The 22,395-nt window shown below is 44.6% G+C and overlaps 1 protein-coding gene across 1 annotated transcript; it reads right to left on the bottom strand.

Annotated features, from left to right (window-relative positions):
- Nucleotides 1-189: 189 nt before the first annotated feature.
- LOC309336102 (magnesium transporter NIPA4-like) lies at nucleotides 190-19,322 on the bottom strand. Its single transcript, XM_081851562.1, has 6 exons — nucleotides 18,872-19,322; nucleotides 8,353-8,601; nucleotides 5,911-5,967; nucleotides 4,282-4,372; nucleotides 3,237-3,397; nucleotides 190-2,388 (listed from the first exon to the last, which is right to left on the bottom strand). Exons 1-6 carry the CDS (start codon nucleotides 18,915-18,917, stop codon nucleotides 1,784-1,786), a joined length of 1,209 nt encoding a protein of 402 aa, XP_081707688.1. The 5' UTR covers nucleotides 18,918-19,322; the 3' UTR covers nucleotides 190-1,783.
- Nucleotides 19,323-22,395: the final 3,073 nt, after the last annotated feature.

The following is a 22,395-nucleotide window of genomic DNA, read 5'->3' as shown; positions in this document are numbered from 1 at the left end:
AGGCTAAGCAAAAAAGACTTTCATTGACCAAAGGAAATCTTACAAGCATTTGGGGAAATAGTGACAGTCATGGGACCGAAACCACCGTCAACTTTCATGACATCATAAATCCTGCAGACTTGACCCCAGTTTACACTGCCGTGATCACAACTGGGGATTTGAGCTGTACAGAAAGGTGTTTTTTTTGGGGGGGGGGGTCTACTACATACTTATAGAACTTAACATTGAAAATAAACACTAATGGTTATAGCCACTTACAAATCTTATTCAGAACATAACTAGCATGCTGCCCCCACCCTTTAATCATGGCGTAACACAGTACCCCAAACAGAACTCATGAGATACCACCATCATTCTGGTACTTAAGGCACTTTTGAACATGGAGGGCTATTGGCCAATAATATTTACATCACAACACCAGTCTCTCATATCTATCATGTTAAAAGCCCTAGCTTTTTAACATGGGTTCCTTGGGTGTGGGCCAGGGCTTTTCATGTTTCCCTGGCAGCTGTCAAGTCATCAGAGTAACATGGGTACTGAGCCCAAGTGCACACAATGTGCAACCAAGCATGTTGCATGAGAAGTATGCTGCTTGTGGTGAGGAGAACTGCATCATCTTCCTGCAACCAAAAACTGGGCACATGGGCAAGAGTCTTACCACCACAGGAATGAATACTGCAGTCGACTGATTCTCCTTATGGTTGTATGTACACTGTAAGGTAAAAGGTTCTCAAACACCCTTGGTTAGATGGCTGACCCTTTGGTACAATGGCAGAAGCTAACAGAAATACAAATAGCATTTTGTCTCACCAGAAGTTTACAAGGGATGAAGCATATTTCACAATTTTGCATTGGCTGTTATGCCTTTTCATAATACATTATTACATAGGCACTATAGTACAAGAAATGGGACCGCTATCAGAATTGTTCTCTTGATACACACTGGCACTGTAAGACAGTTGCTGCACTATCAGGGCAATAGGTTAATGGGTTAATTCCATTCATCTTTAAGCAGAACAACTTAATAACAGTGGAAGACCAAAAGGCACTAAAGGGTAGTATACATAGGCAGAAAGACCCATGTGATATTGTCCCAGTGAAATTGTTCCCTCTTTACCATACAGATGAGGCAATCGCACGATGGTGCAACCACCCCTTCATCAGGAATTGTCAGGCAACAACAGAAAGCTAGTTGTCTGGGAAAAGAGTCCTTGCATAGCTTGATATCTGATCTAATTGGCTCATCAGAAGAATGACTTAAGTTATTTTCTGTTAACGCTTTCAGGAGAGGACTGAGTACTCAGGGTTGAAAAAGACCACAAGAACTTTCCCTGAAGTTTCACAGGTCATGGACTTCAAATCTGAATGCTCTTCGTGGCCTCACAGCACCTCAGTATAGCCTCTCAGGGGAAGATCACGTTGGAGGAGACAACATCATGCAAAGGGGCCAAGAAGCAACTTCAACCACAGATGAAACCAATCCCCACCCCACCCCCAAATGATTAATGAAAACCTGCTTGTCTGAGGCAGGCACAGTCAAAGCAGTCAAGGCAATTCCAGAGTGTGGGGTGTGCGGTGACATTCCAAAGGTTGGGGGGAAAGGGTTACTGAGACAAAACGTGAGAGAGCTAGTTCACGGTATTCAACTTGGTTGCTATTTCTCAGAAGATGCGTATGCGTACCCGTTAATGCAAAATATAGCACATGCCTGTATTACCTACTCTGACACCTACACACAGTTCAATCCAAGTTCCTGCAGTTGCAGGATTGTTGCTATTAGGTTTCAGCTGTAGATCATGAATACTTTGGGTTTGTTGTCAGCCTTGATTTCTGGATTATCCAGCTCTATCAGGATGTTCTTGTCATCCTTGACGGCTGGGGCCTCGTCAGCGTTTTGAAGGGTTTGTGGCAGGTTCCTCAAACTGATGTCCATATCTTTGAAGGCATGGAGTAAAAAGACCCCTAAAATAATGGTGAGGAACCCACAGACCGTTCCAATGATGTCCACCACAGACATGGTGACCCACTCCTTAAAGAGGATGACTGAAGTGGTGATGACAATGGTGGTAAACAGCACGTAGTAGATGGGGAAAACCATAGAGGTGTTGAAAATGTCCAGAGCTTTGTTGAGGTAGTTGATTTGGGTGGTGATAGAGGCCACCAACGTGAGGACAAGAATCCAGGTGAGTGGGTCCTTCAGAACAGGCCAGTGAGCAAAAAAGCCCTTAATGGCGATGCCTAGTCCTTTGACTGAAGATACTGAGAATGCTCCAATCACAGAACAGATGGTGAGGTAGATGAGAATGTTGGTCTGGCCGTAACGTGGGGCGAGGAAGAAAATCAGAACCAGGCAGACCGCCAACAGAATGCTGGCATAAGCAAGGAAACCTGGAAGAATGAAAAGAAGGGGGGGTGAGGAATTCATCACAGGTTGCGGCAGTTTTATGAGGAGCAGAGTACAAGTTGTGGCAAGGCAGTAGCACACTACTAACAGGTATAAGGAGTTCAACTGATCAACCACTAGAATCCTAGCTGTAAGAAATGAGAACTACTATTCCACCTAAACAAATGGAACTAGGCGAGGTGAGTCTGCCAAAAGGACTGGCACAAAATGCAGAAAATAAGCACACATAAGGGCGGGATCCAGGGAAAGACATGTGCACGAGCTCTAATTCATGCACCTGCATATATACTCAGAAGACCTATTTGGACATCTGCCTGAACAAGGACTTAGAATGGAGGTGGCTCACTCTCAACGTGGCCCTCCAGATGTGGCTCCCATTATCCCTGACCACTGCCACTGCTGGTTGAGTCCAATAACACCTAGAGGCCACAGGTTAACCATCCCCAACTTAAAATCATGGGAGGGCATCATGCCCCCAACATCACTGGGCACACAGGTTCCTCTTTAGACCATTGTGTGTTTTAGTGCAAAGAGTCTGAAGAGGGTTTCAAAGTGAGCTCTCCACATTTCAAGTCCTTGCGTGTCCAATTTGACAATGGGGCATGAGAGATCTGTGAAGTGGGCAATGTCTCCAGGAAACAGCAGCAGCAGTGCAAAGACATTTCAGGGGATGGCACTGAACCACAATGCTCACAAATAGGATGACAGCCACACAGGGGATTCAAAGCTGAAGTGCCATGCCACTGCCATCCCACCTGAACTAGGGATTCAGATAATAAGCTACAATTATAGCTGGTTGGTGATACCTTTAACCTTCTGCTTTTCTGGTTACCTGGCTCTTTCAGTTTAGAGGCCATTTCGTCCAGAGTGGTGACCTCCTCTTCTTCTGGAGCGTGAATCACAAGAACTGTACTACCCACAATGCTCAGCATGCAACCAAGTTTGCCCAGGAGATTCAGCCGCTCTCCAAGCAGGTACGAAGACAAAATGGCACTGGGTAATAGGGGAGAAAAATCAATAAAATTGCTTTGGGGTAATCAACATACAGAAAACTAACAAGAAGTCAGAATACATGGTTGTCCCATTAATAACAGCCTTCTACAGAACTTTGGAAACTTCTTTCAGTGACAAACAGAGAGATATATGCAATATTTGGACACTTCAAATCAGAATCAATCATCTAACTGACAATGGGCGTGTTCAGATGCTCATATCTTAGCTTAATAAGCTGATATATTGATGAGCTTTGGTACTCTCATGCAACCGGTTTGCTCCTCCTGGCTGCCATGTGTATCAGTTGATGAGGAGCACAGAGAAAGAAGAGGGGAGCAACTCCACCCACACATCCCTTCCTAGCAGCCCTAACGCCCTTGAGGTTCATCAAGTCTTATCACAGCTGGGAAGAGGAAAACACTCGCTGTAACTTATTGACTGACTTCCAGCCCTGAGATTAATATTTAAGGGGTGCTGCTGCAATGCGGCAGGCTGCCACCATCACTTTGCCCCCAAAGGGAGTGCATCCTTTGGGACCACTACTTTGGTGTCTCCACAACTCCCATCAGCTCCAGTTAGAATGCCCAATGGTCGAGAATGACTGGAATTTCAGTCCAAAACATCTGGAGGGCACCGGGTTGCTGGTTGCTGTTTTAAATGCACTCATTTAAAGTCATTAAAGTCACCCCTGTGTCAAAAAGTACCATGCAAGGTCTACTTTGGGGGGGGGGACAGCCAGGCTGAAGCAAATGTTTGGCTTCTGTGTACTGTGAGAAAGTTATCAGGCTATTTTTCTGTTTGCATGGCCAGTCATGTTACTACCACTGACATTTACAGACCTAGAATAAATATGGGAGGGCAGAATAGAAACGAGAGGAAATCACCTTATGAGCACGCTCAGGGCTCCGAGCGGAGTAACAATTGTTGCAGGAGCAAAGGCATAGGCGGCAAAGTTGGCAGCTTCTCCTCCACCCACTGAGCAAACAGCCAAAGGATAAACAGAGAACAGGTAAATTACAATGAGTGCTATTCCTGCTCAAGGGTTTTTGTTTGAATTCAGTGCATAGTTTGGCCCAATGAAAAAGAGCACTGGAGTTAAAAACCAGAAGAAAGATGGTTTTACAGCAATCACTGTTGTGTTTTCATTTTTTTTAACAAGAAAAGGCATCTTAAGAGTCATGCTGTAGATTCAAGGAGCTCCGTGCAAAAAGTATTGACCAAATATCTCCTGAGTAATAGATCAGAATCCAATACGGTGGCAGATGTGCCCAGCTAATTTTAGAAAATGGACCCAATCCTAGCAAACCAGACAATGCTAAAATGACTGATCACTGCCTTGGGTCAGTAGCTTCCAAAGCCTTGGAGCACCTTTAAGAGTGTCATAAGCTTTCATGGACTAGATACAGGGGTCAGCAAACTTTTTCAGCAGGGGGCCAGTCCACTGTCCCTCAGACCTTGTGAGGGGCTGGACTATATTTTGGGGGGGAAATATGAACTATGCCCCACAAATAACCCAGAGATGCATTTTAAATAAAAGGACACATTCTATTCATGTAAAAACACGCTGATTTCCAGACCGTCTGTGGGCTGGATTTAGAAGGCGATTGGGCTGGATCCAGCCCCCAGGCCTTAGTTTGCCTGTCCATGGACTAGAATCTGCTTCAAAGTCCTTCTGAAGTGGACTCTAGCCCATGAAAGCTGATGCCAGGGGCAGCAACAAGGTAGCCTCCTACATCTCCCACCACCCATGAGGCAAGGTGAGGCGACCACCTCAGGTGGCAAGATCCACAGAGGCAGCAGATCTGGCTTCCAAGGAATGTACTGCCTACTGCTACTGCTGATGTGGCAACAACAGCTGTGTCACACTCCTTGGAGGCTGGATCTGCCACCTCCTCAGCAGCTCCCACACCCCATACCGCCTCTATAGCAGCCTCTTGGTGAATAGGGTGCACTGCTGGTCTCCCACCCATAGGGAGGAAATGGTGGGAGCTGCCCTATTGGGTCTCTTGGACACAATTCAGAGCGGGACCTTTTACTCCCAATGACAGTCTTTGATTCCCACTTCAGCCATCAGATAAGGTTGATTTGATTCCCCAATTTGTTCCTGATGTGGTTCTTAACTCAACCCTTCTTCCAGGGGGAGGGCGCCATTTTGTGCTTTGTTTCATGTACCACTATGTTTTGGGTTGGCCCTGGTGATGATCATTCCCTCTACCCGAGCCTTGGTGATGAGCTCTATACATTTCAGTCCCCACAGGGAAGCTGAAGAAATCTGGATACATGCTTCATGCAATGGTGGTAAAGACTGAAAGGCCATCTCCATATAGTTCAGTTTGATGACCTAGACATTTCCCATGTCATTGTGGGAAAAGGCTCTCAAATATCACTGCTAGCATGTAGGGCACTACCAATGGAAATGGCCTCCACATGGTAGCGGTAGCAAATGAAAAAGAGGGAAAGTGATAAAGATTTGATAGGAACAAATCCAGGCTAGTGTGAATAACCATACTTACTAGTCAGCAAGCCAGCCCACCACAGCCAGTCCCTAAGGTAGCCATGGCCTCCATCCCCTGGGAAACCAAAAGGCACACATGCTTAGAGACTTCAAAAGGAAATAAGAACCACATACTAGGTAAAATTAAATAGAAACAAAAAGAGATAAAACACATGCAAACCAGTGTGTTCTGGGTGCATTTTTAACTTCCTTCCCAGAATGACAAAAAAGCATTTCATGTTCAAGATAATTATAGAGCACATTTTTGACACATATCATCATATGAATTTTAGCCATCCCTCCCTCCATCTTATATCCTGCCCTTTCTCCCAAAGAAGCCCAGAGTGGCAAACACATAGATAATAAAAATGCAATCAAAAATAAAGCAAAACATATTTAACATTTCAGAATCGTTAAAAACATTTCAAACAATGAAACACAACAAAACATGTAACAAATCACGTGTCTAAACAGGCCCACCAAAACAGAAAATTTTCTCACAGGTGTCTAAAAGAATACGATGGTGTTTGCCTAATGTCATTTGGCATATTATAATGCTTTTGGCTCAGGCCCTTTTGCACTCAATACTAAACTATGACGGGGTGGAGAATCTACTCTGGCTAGGAGGTCAGATCATTATCTCCCCAAATCTATATTAACAAATCCTGTTTTCAGGCTTCCAAAAAGCCTGGTCAGTGTAAGAACAGGATGCTGGACTAGGTGGGCCATTGGTCTGATCCAGCAAGACTCTTCTTATATTTTTAAATACCCTAATCAAGTATTCCCCCTCATATGTTTTCCATTGCATGAGACTGGGGGAGGGGATGACATCAAGGATGCACTTAAAAGATCCCAGTGCCTCCATTAGGATCCTACCCCCTGACCCTACATGCTTTGCAGCTAAGTGTCTGCAGTTGATAACCAGCTCTACTTGTGGAAGCTCCCTGCAAATTTGAGGCCCTGATCTAAAAGCTATTTGTCAATGCATATCGGTATAGTGACTCCTACCATAGCTAACTGAACATTATTACTATTCATAATAATGATATCCTAGTTTTAGAACAAGACACGACACTGAAAAACAAGGTAAAAAAACCCAAAACTTTGTTGGAAAAACACAGAGTGAGATTATCAGCTGCTACACACAAGAATCCTGATTCCAGTATTTTATTGGAAACCAAAGCAGCTTAAGACTGAAAATAGGTACTAGCAAAACAGGAAGCACCACCTATCAATAGATGTCAGACTTTCAGGAATGTTAAAATGCAAGAGAAAGAGGGAGGTACCTTGATACCATGACAACGAATATGGCCTGAATGCCTAGATGGGCATGAGATTAGATGGGGCAGATACAGGGGAAGAGAGTAGAACAGCAAAGTCTAGAATCTCCATGGTCCTGTTAGAGCTATTGAACCTGTGTGTGCTCTTCGAGTTTATTTCCTTTTAGCAGGGACTGCTGATATTTTTCTAAGAGAAAGAGCTAGTCTGTTGCCTTCAAGCTTTGCAAAACAGGGGCATTAAGATATTCACTGGAGAGCCTCCTTGCAAGTGCCTCGCACTACCACCACCATCCAAGGTGAGACCAGTTACTTCCAGAAAAAGAGTCTTCTCGGTGGTGGCATCCCAGGGGTGGAATGCTGAAGAGGTTTGACTGGTGATTACATTATTGTCCCTTCAGTGTCAGAAACTGTTCCCAAATTTATTAGGTGCCATTTTAACCTTGCTGACTTTTTTGCTGCTTTTATAATTTTGTGGATTTTGCATTATTCTATTTTCTCCATTTATAAAATTATTTTGGTAAACCATCCTAGGAAGATTATTGAGTTGAGGTATAAAATAGATTGTGAATGAATGAATGAACCAACCAAAAAATAGATTTAGTTAAATGCACTTGGGGACCTGCTTCTTCATTTTTATCATATCTGCATGGTGGTGGTGTTGAGACTCACCTTAGGTCAAGCTGTAACAAAGTAGTGCAGAGATAAGTTGCCAATGTGGTGCTCTCTCGATGTTGGACTGTAACTCCCATCAGCCCCCACCCAGCATGACTAAAAGTCAGGGTTGAGGCAAGTTGTTGACCAGCTACCCCTGCTTACCCCTGGTGAACTTCATCTACCAGTTGAAGTACAGTGGGTTAGATGGAGAAACAGGCACACTCCCTAATGAACTGTGATTGGCTGTAGTTGCCTCTTCAGGCAAGGATTTGCCTCTATGTAATGTGTAGGCAAAGGCCATCAGAATCCAAAACACTTTGAGGCTCAAAGTCAGATCTCTCAGCAATAGCCAACATGATACCCTCAAGATGTGGATGACGATTCCTGCCAGCCAGTGGTCAGGACTGTTGGGACTTGTGGTCCAAAACATCTGAAGGGTGCCATTTTGGCCAGCCCTGTCTCAGATACAACCAGAGCTCATTCAGAAAATAATTCCTCACCCACCTCCTGAGCCATTGAAACCATACCTGCCCTGGTGCCTCCTGTCTCCACAAGCCGACGCAGTCCTTTTTTCTTAAGGATGACGCTGCTGCCAATCAAGAAGCTGGAGAAGATGGCCAAGGCCAAGCCAATGTAGAAGCCATATTTGTCTTCTATCTGTACCATCCAGTTTGTGTTTAAGGTGATATTATTGTATGGTAAGACTGTTGAGCTGACATTCCCAACAACCTGACAGAACGTCTGCCCAGAAAGGCATGTCAGAGCTAATAATGAACCTGGGAAGACAAGAAAATGGGAAGAGGGCAGAAATTAAGACTTTAAGCAAATAATACATTTGCTGCCTTTATTTTACATGCCATGCTCAAAAACATGCCATTATTTAGGTCCTTTACTTCCTTGAAAGCAGAAAAGAAATGTCCTGCTAGATCACTAGAACATGATTGTTCTAGAACATGCACAAGAACACGATTAGCTTTTGCGCTTATTAGATTTCTAACAGTTCCATGAACTAATAGATGTAGTTACTGTATGGATGATGGAAGTAAGGGAATGTTACCTGTTCAGAAGAATTTCCTCCTATTAAGAGCCATAGATGTTGCCCAAAAAACGAATTGTACAGCTGACATAATGCTGTATGTCTTGCAGTCTGTCTTACAATGTATTGCATCATATAAAGTGAGCATTTCTCAAAATCTCTTTCATACACTTGTACTGAATCAGTAACATTTCATCACTAACAAATCATTTATCAAAAAATATAAAACTGGAAAAACTTGATTGAGCTGCGACTGAGGATAATAACCACCCCCCCCCTTTTGCAAATGCAAATAAATCATGATTTACAGATTTATATGGGACTATATAACTGGTTGATTCAGACAATCAAATCTCATCTTAATAAACTGAGATATGAACATATTTTGTCCACCCTGGCAGCCCCTTCTCTATCCCCTTCATGGAGTTTATAATGAACCATAGTTTCCTGTTTCATCTGAACCAGGTTACTAGCTTTGGAACAGGCCAGGTTATTAAACTAACTTCAAACTGAACTTTAATATCCCATCTTGTTCCAAAGCTGGTAATCATAGTTTCTTCGTTCAGACTAAATGGGGAAGTGTGGCTAATTAGAGGCTTCCTGGTTTGATCACTCCTGCCACAAAGGAAGGAGTGAAAGGGATGTGTTGGGCAGGAGAAAGGCTTGTTGAAATCTCAGCTTACTAAGCCAAGACATGATTGTTCAAATTGTGCCAACAAATGTGCTATCCTTGTTAAAGCAACAACACTGAGAAAGGCTCAAAACTTGTGAGTTTACCTTTGAAAATTAAATAAATAAATAAATAAATAAATAAATAAATAAATCCTACCTCGGCAAGAACTGAAATAAATTAACTAAATAAAAGTCAAAGTCAAACTAAACACTAGTGATACCTGGGTGCCATAGCTCTGAAGTTTGCATGCCATATACATAGTTAACCACAGCCTGCTGAGTCCGCATAAACACAGTCACAACAGCAAGATGTTCCCACAGTTGCAAGTACAAGGCCAGTCACACCTGGAATGGCCTGAGCACAATATGAAGAAGGATAAGTGAGTAACTGTTCTGTAGCCAAGTAGAATACCTGACTTAGGGCACGCTTTGTTCACAAAAGCTAATAATGACGCAAGAAATCATGTGCTTGTTTGCTTGCTACAGTGGCATAAATGCTTTGTATTTTGTGTGCTCGATTTTGGAGATATCCTGCCGAGTCTCTGTGCAGCAATTGAGAAAAAACTTTTACTTTTCCACCCACTGTCTCTTTATTGGCCTGGGAGGGACAGTGTTTTGGACTTGGTACCGGTAACACTATCATCTTCACATAGGAGAGAATAAAATATTCCCAATGCAGTCAACATGCTAGATCAGTAGTGAAGAACTTCAGGCCTAGGGCTGAACGTAGACCTTCAGGCCTCTCTGTCTGGTTTTGGGATCCTTCCCAGCCTGCATCCCTTTATTCCCAGCCTACTGCCTGGCTGGATGAGAGACAGAAGTGGGTGGGTACATATGTAGAAACCTTTATTTTAGGAAGGTAAGACCTGTTTCTCCACCCATTGTTGCCTCTGGTCCCACCCAGTACCACGGACATGCGGCTCATGAAGAATTCAGAGCTTGCAGGGCAGCAGCTGAAGAAAGAGCAAAAAGGGTTTTCTGGTGTGTGTGTTTCTTTGTGGCTGATTAGCTGCTCTCCCTGTGCAAGGGTCAGAGGGGGCAGGGTTTCTTTTGAGGCAGGTGATTAGCTGTGGGAGGAGCTTATCAGAGCTTGCAGGGCAGCGGCGCACGCCTAGCGGCACGTGCAGTTTAATCCATCTTTTAGATTTAGAGGAGCTAGTCTCAAACGTTTGTTGGGGAAGACCTAGGTTTTTTTTTGGGGGGGGAGTTATTTGTCCTGTCTTCACACTTTTTATGATGGAGGACCGCTGTAGCCACCCCCAACGACACGTTCTCAAGATGGAGGGTGAGGGAACAGCAGCAGTCGCCTGCAGTTCCTGCGCAATGTTTGCCATCTTGCCAAAGGTTGCAGGCAGCTTTACCTGCAGCAATTGCATGTTGATTGCCCTCTTAGAAGACAAAGTCCAGCAACTGGAGGAATGAGTAGCTACGCTCCAAAGAATTAGAGAGCTAGAGCTCTTCTTGGAAGCAACAGAGCACACTGTCTCCACCAAGGAGGAGACAGGGGACTCCCCTGAGAAGGAGGCTAGTTCACCAACACAGGAGCCAGATATATGGAGAAACGTGACTCAAAGAAGTAGGAGGCCCAGGGTTCGCTCTGATTGTTTAGAAATACACAATCGCTTTGAGGTCCTCTCCCCTAGCATGGAAGACGAAGAGCAGACTCCATTTGAGGATCTCTCCCTCATTACAGTCGATAAGGTATATGAAGACGAGCAGCAAAGTCAGTCCTCAGGGAACGTGCAGGCGACCTTGGAACGGACAGCTCACGGAAGAACTCCTCAATGCCTCCTTTGCCTCAGTCTTCTCCGATAAAGAAAACAATGCCCGACCTGAAGAATTTGGAGCAAATGATTCAGCAGAGGAAACACAGCCCAGAATAACTAAGGAGATAGTACAAGAATACTTGGCTAGTTTAGATGCATTCAAGTCTCCAGGGCCAGATGAACTGCATCCAAGAGTATTAAAAAGAACTGGCAGATGTGATCTCAGAACCACTGGCAGTCATCTTTGAGAATTCCTGGAGAACAGGTGAAGTCCCGGCAGACTGGAGGAGGGCAAATGTTGTCCCTATTTTCAAAAAGGGGGAAAGAGAGGACCCAAATAATTACCGCCCAGTCAGTCTGACATCAATACCAGGGAAGATTCTGGAGCAGATCATTAAGCAAACAGTCTGTGAGCACCTAGAAAGGAATGCTGTGATCACCAATAGTCAGCATGGATTTCTGAAAAATAAGTCATGTCAGACTAACCTGATCTCATTTTTTGACAGAATTACAAGCCTGGTAGATGAAGGGAACGCAGTGGATGTAGCCTACCTTGATTTCAGCAAGGCATTTGACAAGGTGCCCCATGATATTCTTGTAAAGAAGCTGGTAAAATGCGGTCTTGACTATGCTACCACTCAGTGGATTTGTAACTGGCTGACTGACCGAACCCAAAGGGTCTCATCAATGGTTCCTCTTCATCCTGGAGAAGAGTGACTAGTGGGGTGCCACAGGGTTCTGACTTGGGCCCGGTCTTATTCAACATCTTTATCAACGACTTGGATGATGGACTCAAGGGCATCCTGATCAAATTTGCAGATGACACCAAACTGAGAGGGGTGGCTAACACCCCAGAGGACAGGATCACACTTCAAAACGACCTTGACAGATTAGAGAACTGGGCCAAAACAAACAAGATGAATTTTAACAGGGAGAAATGTAAAGTATTGCACTTGGGCAAAAAAAAAATGAGAGGCACAAATACAAGATGGGTGACACCTGGCTTGAGAGCAGTACATGTGAAAAGGATCTAGGAGTCTTGGTTGACCACAAACTTGACATGAGCCAACAGTGTGACGTGGCAGCTAAAAAAACCAATGCAATTCTGGGCTGCATCAATAGGATATAGCATCTAGATCAAGGGAAGTAATAGTGCCACTGTATTCTGCTCTGGTCAGACCTCACCTGGAGTACTGTGTCCAGTTCTGGGCACCACAGTTCAAGAAGGACACTGACAAACTGGAACGTGTCCAGAGGAGGGCAACCAAAATGGTCAAAGGCCTGGAAACGATGCCTTATGAGGAACGGCTAAGGGAGCTGGGCATGTTTAGCCTGGAGAAGAGGAGGTTAAGGGGTGATATGATAGCCATGTTCAAATATATAAAAGGATGTCACATAGAGGAGGGAGAAAGGTTGTTTTCTGCTGCTCCAGAGAAGCGGACACGGAGCAATGGTTCCAAACTACAAGAAAGAAGATTCCACCTAAACATTAGGAAGAACTTCCTGACAGTAAGAGCTGTTCGACAGTGGAATTTGCTGCCAAGGAGTGTGGTGGAGTCTCCTTCTTTGGAGGTCTTTAAGCAGAGGCTTGACAACCATATGTCAGGAGTGCTCTGATGGTGTTTCCTGCTTGGCAGGGGGTTGGACTCAATGGCCCTTGTGGTCTCTTCCAACTCTATGATTCTATGATTCTATGAGCCTTGGGCTGAAGAATGTTCCCCTCAGGCTGGATATAAAACCAGGGAGAAAGGAGAATTTTTGGAGCATTGAATTGAAACATGCACTCTCTCTCAGCACATACATACGTATAGACTGCTCTGCAAATAAAGCATGCAACATAGTTTTAACTGGAATGAACACAGATACAAATCAAGTTTCATCAGTTAAAATTTTTATCAGCACTCAGATCTAAGGTGTGTCAGCTAGTGTGGGTGGGGATTGATGAGCCTCTGTGATTCCCAGACTCAAGACACACCCAAGGCACCAATTCATTTACACCATAATACAAGACAGGTGGAAACGATTACACCTCTTCCATCTCTACAAAGCCACTCATTACTATAAATATCCTTCTTTTCTGTGACTAAACGGATTATGGATGGTTGAGGTGCAGAGTACAAACCTTACAACTCAAATAAGGATAGGTTGGGCAAAGATTCCTAAAGGTAAACTCTGGCCAAAGGGCTTAACAGCACCTGATCTCCATGTGTAGGTTCTACTTTGCCCTCTGGAACAGGAGAGAAAGGAGAAGAAGCAGGTGCTGTCAAAACTTGTCCAGACCTTTGTTTGAGCTATGCAAAGTGAGTGACACCTAAGGACTCCAATGCTTTGTGGAGGACCTGGGTTAGGGCAGACTGATACTTGAACTATCAGAAGCAAAGAGGGAGGTGAAACATTCTATAATGTTACCAACTGATTAAAAAACGTTGTTTGGCCTGGGCTTGTGCCTTTAAAAACAGTATGATAGCAGATAGCAGGTGTCCCTTTTAATGGTTCAGAGATAAACACTATAACCTGCTAATGGCTGCCCCCATCTGAAAAAGTGGGTGGCTACAATACAGGAAAAGCCTCATGGTTGTTGTACTCTGCTATGAAACCAGACCCGCCAAGTGTCCCTATTTTCAAGGGACAACCCTGATTTAGAGAAGCCATCCCAGTTTCTGATTTGATCCTGGAATGTCCTGCAATTCCTTTGTTGATGTTTAGTCGTGTCCGGCTCTTCGTGACCCCATGGACCAGCACACGCCAAGCACTCCTGTCTTCCACTGCCTCCCACAGTTTAGTCAAACTCATGTTCATAGCTTTGAGAACACTGTCCAACCATCTTGTCCTCTGTTGTCCCCTTCTCCTTGTGCCCTCAATCTTTCCCAACATCAGGGTCCTTTCCAGGGACTCTTCTCATGAGATGGCAATTCCTTAGGTTGTCCTTATTTTCATTGGAGAAATGTTGGAGGATAAGAAGTTATCTGGCCCCTGAGGCGTCTGAAGGCAATCCTGTACAGTATAGGGAAGGTTTTTTAAAAAATGTTTTTAAATGTTTTTATACAGGGTAAGTCTTTTAAAAGATGCCCCGTGGAACATGTGTACTCTATATCCATGGGGCCTCTTTTAAAGGGCTCACCCTCTATATGTTGGAAGCTGTCCAGAGTGGCTGGGGCAACCCAGTAAGATGTGTGGGGTATAAATAGTAAAAGTATCAGTACAGAATGGGATGTCCCTATTTTCATAGGAGAAATGCTGGAGAGTATGTGAAACTAGTGAACATGGGAGGTTTATTCTGTACCCTGCCCATTGGTTTTCAGGATATAGGTGATAAAAATATTTTTAAACTAAATTGGTTATTTAATCAGGTTTTTTTAAGAACCCTGAGATGCTTTGTGTTTTGTTCCTTGCTATTACTGTTTGTTTTGTACATGGTCGTTTATTGTAAATCCACTTTGCTGCACAGGCGCTCTGATGAAAAAAATTGTTGGCAACCCAGACCCTTAAAGGAAAGGTTAAAGGAAATGGTGAGTACCCATTTGCAAGAGCTCTTTAAATGAGAGGGAGAGAACATATATACCTATGGTCTGATAAAACAGGGCAGGATTGTAGCTATGCTACAAATACAGTAATGCAAATGTGGCGTGGTGTTTTGACACTGGCAATTTGCCTGATACAGACCAGTCTTTGTGAGCCTGAAAACAAACAGTGAATTCTTATCTCCAACATACTCACAATGCCCTAATGTCATGTAGCCTTTTCCTTCCTCAGGGATTGACAAGAATACCAACATCCTCAAAAGCCCAAGTAAAAAAGAAAGGAGAAGGGGGAGGATTGAGGCCAGTTACAACCACACCAATTTATTTGCTCAGATTCTGCTGCATTCTGTGAGGGGAAATTCAAAGAGCACCACCAAATTTCAACCCTTTGCAACAGAAATGAAATGGGATCTGGGACATGTCTTCTGTCTAGCCAAGGTGATAATGCTAAGGTGGAAGACTCCTGAGGGAGCAGAATAGACTGCACAAACCAGCACAGAAGAAAAGGGGCTGAGATACTTTTTTTCTCCTTGCTGCGGTAGTTTTTTTAAAACAGTTTGTTGATTGAGTACATGCAAGAGTGATAAAAAATGGGTAACCCTCTCCCCCAACTACAGCATGAAGCAGTAAATGAAGCCATGTTTAGGGAGGCATCTCTATACTTCAATGGCAGTGTCACACACAGCAGCAGACATCTGGAACAATTCCCAGTCAATAACATTTTTAGTGAACATAGTTTCTAATTTTCAAGGAGAAAGTGATGTATTTATTAAAGGCTGATGGCATCTCAACAAAGGTCAAAGCCTTTAATTATGATGCCCACTCCATAGCCCACTCCATAGCCTGCCATCCCTGCCCAGCCACATATTCATAAAATCACAAGCAGATAAACCAACTGCCATGAAAGTATTCAGGATTATCTGTTAAAGGAGAGAATGAAAGAGTTGTAAACTCATCAAAATCTGCCATACATCTTTCTTCCTTTGCTCTGTTTTTTTCCTGAGTAAAAATAAAATAAAAGCTTAGAAAAAGTATGCCATCCATTCCAGCCTAATCTGCAGTGCAAACTTCTTTGAAATTGATAGATTTAAAAAATCTGTTTATTCATCTTTGGATCCCCTTGCTGTAATGCCTGACACCAATAGTCACAAGCCAAGGTGATACTCAAACACTTGACTGAATCCCTGGAGGCTAAAAAGCCAGCTATTACTTTTTAGAAATGTTTACTGTGTATTAATTAATTTGATGCACAAACTTTGAGAAGCAAATGGAATACATTATTAACAAGCTCCATCTTAGTTAAAGAATGGGATAATATTTTAGCCTCTGTTTCCAATGTATCATTAGATTATAAACGATGTCTCATACAACAAGAGATTTTATTTCGAGTTTATTTGAATTCATCATGATTGCATAAACATGGACTCTCAGCGACAACATGCTGTTGGAGATGCAGAATGAATAAAGATTGTGGAGAAAGAATTAAACATTTCAGAAGATAACATCATTTTAAACTATATACTTAATATATGAGGCTTGACTATCAGTCAATGTAAATGGATTCTCCACGCACTCACATTTGCAAAAGGATTGATACTGATGCATTGGAAGGACAAAAATATGGATGAACTATCCTTTAATTAATGGATAGCTGACATGACAACTCCTGCAACCCATGAACGGATCGCTTTCAGATGAAGATTAGGCATGGACAAATTTAATGATACTTTGGAACGTATTTATCGAAACTATAGTGATACATGAATCATCATATACTGAGGGAAACAATAAGTTTATCCATCTACATATATACTGTATAGTTTTGTATTTTATTGTTATTTTGTTATTACTGTTTTCCTCTTCTTTTTAAAATGTTTTTAATATTTGGAAACCCAGCCAGATGGGTGGGGTATAAATAAGAAAATTATGATGATGATTATTTCTTTTTCCATTTTATATTCTTTCCTCCGCTATTTACTTTAACTCACTATTATAACCTCAATAAAATATAAATATTAAAAAGGAGTCACAAGCCAATAAAGCCACATTAATCCAGGGAGCAGCCATGCTCATCAGTAGAAGCTAACAGAAGGTAATCTTGAAGACTTATGGGTCATATGCTTCTATTATCTTCTACAGCCTGTTTCACAAGAAGCCTACGACAAAACAGACTCATGAAAGCAGATCTGGCTTTTGATCCTGTTTCAAAACATACTTAGCAAATTAAGCAGCAGTGGAAGGGCAGCAAAAGAAGCCATCTCTATTACTTTTGCTTGTGAATGGAGGGGGAAATCATTATACCCTTTTGGAAGGTGAACAGGGAACCCTAATCTGAGCAGCACCACATTGTTCTGTAGGATTCACAAGTCACCACTGCTTTTCACCATTCCCACCACCCACTTAGCACCCTAACCCTTCCACTGCTCCCATAACCCTGTCCTGGAGTATGTAAAGGTAAAGGGACCCCTGACCATTAGGTCCAGTCGTGACCGACTCTGGGGTTGCGGTGCTCATCTCACTTTATTGGCCGAGGGAGCTGGCGTACAGCTTCCGGGTCATGTGGCCAGCATGACTAAGCAGCTTCTGGCGAACCAGAGCAGCGCACGGAAACGCCGTTTACCTTCCCGCTGGAGCGGTACCTATTTATCTACTTGCACTTTGACATGCTTTCGAACTGCTAGGTTGGCAGGAGCAGGGACCGAGCAACGGGAGCTCACCCCGTCGCAGGGATTCGAACCGCCGACCTTCTGATCAGCAAGTCCTAGGCTCTGTGGTTTAACCCACAGCGCCATACTCAGCCATAATTCCCCATCAAGCCAGCACAATTTAAGGCAAGGCAGCTATTATACCTGAGCATGAGGGAAGTCTTCAGGGCTTTTTCCACTTTCTTATGAACTTTCTGTTTGTGGACATGATAATACTGGAGTAACTGCCCTGAGGGCCATAATGTTCCCAACCTCCCATGCTTTAATCTTTCCTTTGCCCTTTTACCTGTGGGATGAAGGAAACTTTGACCCTCCCAGAGGTTGTCAGACTACATCTCCCATTGGCTACACTGGTTGGGGCTGATAGGAGTTAGAAGTTCAACCTCATTGATACATCAGGGCACCGCAGCCCACCTGCCACCAGAGTTCTTGTTTTTTCCTCTAGGGGTGAACAGCTCAGTGCTAGAGAGTCTGCTTCGCATGCAGGTCCCAAATTCAATCCCTGGCATCTTCAAGTTGAGCTGGAAAACTCTGGGGAGCCACTGGGAGTCAGTGTAAACAATACTGGACTAGACTGGTCAAGGGTCTGACCTGATACAATGCAGCTTCCCGTGTTCCCACAAGCGCTCACAAGAACTGCCTGTTCCATAAACGGTAGAAGAAGGAAATATACAATGACTTCTAATTCGATCTCACGACCACCTCGCTAGTTGAAGTAAAACACTCCCGGGAAAATCCTGCTCTTTAAGTTTGAGTTTCACCTGCAAAGGAGGAGACTGGCCGGGCTGATCGTGAGAACGAGCCCCCTCGCCAAACAAGCTTCTCCTTTTTATTTTTAATCTCTGCACCTGCCTCTTCAGGCGTACTTTGCACAATCGCTTGGCTTGCTTGCTTGGCGACCTACAGGCACCCGGAGGGAAGGAAACAGAGGAAGCTCCTGCAGCCGCCTGGAGAACCGAAGGAGAAGAAAACGCCACCTTCCCAAAACCCACGGTTACGCAAAGCAGGCCACTCTTCGGAGCTACACAGACCTCAAGGGCGACGTGGGGCAAGAGGTTCTGAAGACCTTATAAATTTTCTGATCTCCCTCTTAAAATTATATGTATTCCAGCAAAAGGGGGCAAAGCGATTATTTTATGGGGTTTGTCTGCCAGCGTGGGAAGGACCGATCCGTTTTTTGGACCAGGAACCAGGAACTCGCCTGATAGAGAGGGAAAGGTCTCCCTAACCTTGGGAAGTGGAAGCAGGAAAAGAAGAAGAGGAGGAGGAGGAGAGCAGCCGAGCAGTCCCTTCTCTATCTCCCTCCGCGTAACCCGCGTGCGGCGGCCAAGCGAGCGCTTACTCACCGTTGGCGCAGCTACTGTTCACCCAGAGCGGCTCCGGTCGCTCCATGTGCTCTTTCCTGCCGAGGCTCAGCAGAGATCAGCGCATCCCCGGGAGAAGCGACGCGAAGAGGACGCGGCTGCCGGAGACGGGACCCAAGGAGGCTGTGGGTGCGCTCGTTTCTTCCGCGCCGCCGCCGATCTTCGCTCGCTCGCTGTTCCCTCGCTCGCAGCCCTGCCCGCGAAAACTCCAAGGAGTCTCGTTTGGCAAGAGCAACTTCAAGACTAACAAATTATTGGGACGGCCTCTGCGCGCTCTTGGCTCTTCTCCCTTCGTCAGAGACTCGAAGTCGACCGGCTGGCCTCGCCCCAACCTGTGGCGAGCGGAGAAGTTGCCCTGGGCGAGAAAAGAGATCACACCTGCCCCAGCCGGATCCACCACTCCTCCCGGTCCGGGTTTTCTCAAGCTGACTCCGTCTCCCCCTCTCCAGAGGAGGGGCTTGTGCCCACGTGCTCTTCGGCGCCTACGCGCGTTGCGAAGCTTCCTTGCCCTAGGGCGAGTGGGGGGGGGGGCAGCACAAATCCGGCAGGTGCTTGTGACTCCCGGGGTCAGATGCCACACATGTCGGGTTTCCTTGTTTCATGGAGAACCGCTAAGGTGAAAATGGGGCGGGGGGCGGTTCTCATACCTGAGTTCAGCTCTGCCTGGAAAACAGACGCTTCCACTTTGTGTGCGCGCTGGAGGGAGTTTCTTTAGCTTGCACTCTAAAAGTGGGAAATCCACGAAACCCCTCTAGCAAAAGCAGCAAAATAAAAATGGGCCTTAGATGCCCAGGACTAGTTCGCACATGTTTTCCCAACACATATATAAGTCAGGGGTGGCTGGTGCTTATTGGCACCAACAATAGTCCCAACAATAGGTGGAGCCAGAGCCAATGACAGGCAGAGCCAAGTCACCGGTGGAAGTTTGTCCCCAGCTGCCTCCCTGTTGAGTTCTGCAAGGGAAATCCCGAGACCAAGGAGGAGGAGGAGGAAGCTGACAGGCAGGGTCATCCCCTGGAGTGGTTGTAAGCAGTAAGAAGGCCAAGGAAAGATTGAGGTTGGTGGGGTGTTGTTTGATTAGCCCTAATGAACCAGCCCCCAATGATATAAGCTCAAGTTTGCACATCTGTGTTTGTTACTTGCCAGCTGCAAACTAAAGTCTTGGATGTGTGACAAATATTACCAGCACAACTTTCCTACCACCCAAAGTCAACTCAACAAATTCCTTCAATTGATATAGTTCACACATGTGACTAAGCAGGGCTTTTTCCCCAGCCAGAACTCGTCAGAACTCAGTTCCAGTCCCTCTTGGGTAGGCACAATTGTCATTATACGAGAACAAGGGAGGTGTTCAGCTGAGTTCCGGCACCTCTTTTTCTAGAAAAATAGCAGTGTATTAATGTATGATTCATGACTTGTCAAATGTAGGTGTGAATGTGTGAACCAGATTTCAGTGTGGAGAAAAGGGGTGTACAGAAATGACGCTCACATGGATGTCATTGACCTCAGCCAGTGCTCACTCGTAGGAATAGGGAGGAAGGACTTTCAGGAGAGGAGATTGAATATAGGGACTATGCTCTTGGGTTGCATCCAGAAGAAGCTAGCTGTACTTAGGTCCCATTGAAACTGGTATGGTTAGTAATAGCTAACTGAAGTCCCCTTGATTCTGTTTCATTTAGCCTGGGTCTGACCCCCTGTAAGTTTGTTTAAGAAGTGTTCGGCAAGCCCCAAATACTGTTTGACTACACTGAAATGAAAGGCTTGGACAACCGTGTTGAACTTTATTCTCACAGAATGCCTGGAGCAGAAATCAAAAGCAAATAAGATCCTTATTTCTTAGATAACAAAACATGTGCTAACTATGCACGTACGCCATTGAAACATCCAATTCCCACAGAGAAGGTGAGCAAGTTTATAGACAGGGACTGTATGCTTTGTATGCAAAAGGTCCCAGGGTCCAATTTCAGCATCTCCAATAGACTGTTCTTGTTGGGCTGACATTTTATCATCAGGTCTAGGCCCTGCTGGGACTTTCCATCAGCCTGAGTGGCGGCTGCTGTGCAGGACACGCCCCCCCGACATACCTTGTTCTGGTGCCAGGAAAGGAAGAATAAAAACTACAGCTGCCAGTAAAGCTGATCCCAAAGGATGCTCCCCTTTTGAGTTGCTTTGGCCCATCCCCTTTAAATTAGTTTCATAGGCTATGGTTGAAATTGGTTCCCCCCCTTCTAGGCTGTTTCTTTGTGATTTTCTTTGGACCATTTCCAGGGTATGGGACTACAGCTGTCCTGGACTGGTGTGAAAGAGAGAGAGGTACAGTAGTTTCAGGCCCTTGGAATGAGAGTCCAGCTCCGCATGGAACTATGCCCTTCCTGGGGGAAATGGATTTTTATCCCAGGTGACACCTGGCCCATGGGTCATGCCTGATATCTTTAACACTAAGAGACACTGAAAACACCATATCCTGTGACATAAGACTTGCTTGTATTGCTGAGAGGCTGTGTGTGAAGTGCTTCTGTTTATGCAATATGCACCTGGAAAGTCTTGGGCTTGGTGGAAATTGGGGTATCCTTTCAATCTGAGTGGGGTATCCTTTCAATCCTTTCAGTCTGCTACAGGGGCACCTTCTGAATGATTTGTTATTATAATGAGGATACAAATAGAGTGCCCAATAGATTGAAGTTCTTTAACTGAAGCTATTCGTTTCCTATCCTACACATTGAGAATGACTTGTACTAGGTTATCCAATTGACCAAGCTGGCTAGAGTTTATTGTACTATTGGCACAGTTCCTCCTTCTACTAAATTATTCTTTCTACAGGTGGAAACTGATAATAAATATCCAGTGTTTACATACCTGCCAGGGGGTGGGAAAAAAACAACATAGATATTCTTCTCTTTCCATATTAGATTGTTCTTCTATTTGTGGCCAGGCTATTTGAATTTCAAACAATTCAAACAGTATCATAACAAGAAGTATGATTTCTCCCTACCTGATGCAGTTTGGAATGGAAAAGGGATCTGAATACAGTACATGCATTTGACAAATGAGTCCCTTTTTACAAGTCCCCCCTCCATCCCTCCTAATGAGACTTCCCTGCAGAACACTGGTCTCTTAGCAATGCAGCCACACTTGAAATACTGGTTTGGAAATGGTGTGCTGTGAGGCTGAGGCAACTCTAAGTATCTGGAGTGTAGGTTAACACAGGTTTTTGTCCCTTCTGGTATGTTCTTTGGCTGTTTGGGGAGATATGGAACAACTCAGGGTACCAGCAATTGGTCCCTCGCTATTGCGGTCTCCATACCACACTTTTTGCCATTGATCTGGACATTCAAGGATAATTCCTCCTGCAGGAGACTTGGCTCAATGTTCGGGACACAGGTGTATGAGAGGGTATCACACAGCAAAATCAGGTGCTTTGAGGCATTGTGGGAAAGGAACATTGTGATGGGGTGTGGTTTCGGCTTCTCACATTCGTAACTAAATGGGAGGTCCCATCCCCCACC

Source organism: Podarcis erhardii (genome assembly GCF_964252035.2).
Source record: "Podarcis erhardii genome assembly, chromosome: 2".
NCBI lineage: Eukaryota > Metazoa > Chordata > Lepidosauria > Squamata > Lacertidae > Podarcis > Podarcis erhardii.
This window is presented reverse-complemented; position numbering and strand designations above follow the sequence as displayed.

Excerpts from the sequence above, each read along its gene's own strand:
- LOC309336102 (XM_081851562.1), bottom strand. The coding sequence starts at position 18,917 with ATGGAGCGACCGGAGCCGCTCTGGGTGAACAGTAGCTGCGCCAACG. Across the intron at positions 8,602-18,871 it reads GAACAGTAGCTGCGCCAACG|GTTCATTATTAGCTCTGACA; the intron begins GTGAGTAAGCGC and ends TTGTCTTCCCAG. Across the intron at positions 5,968-8,352 it reads GACAGGAGGCACCAGGGCAG|GGGATGGAGGCCATGGCTAC; the intron begins GTATGGTTTCAA and ends TTGGTTTCCCAG.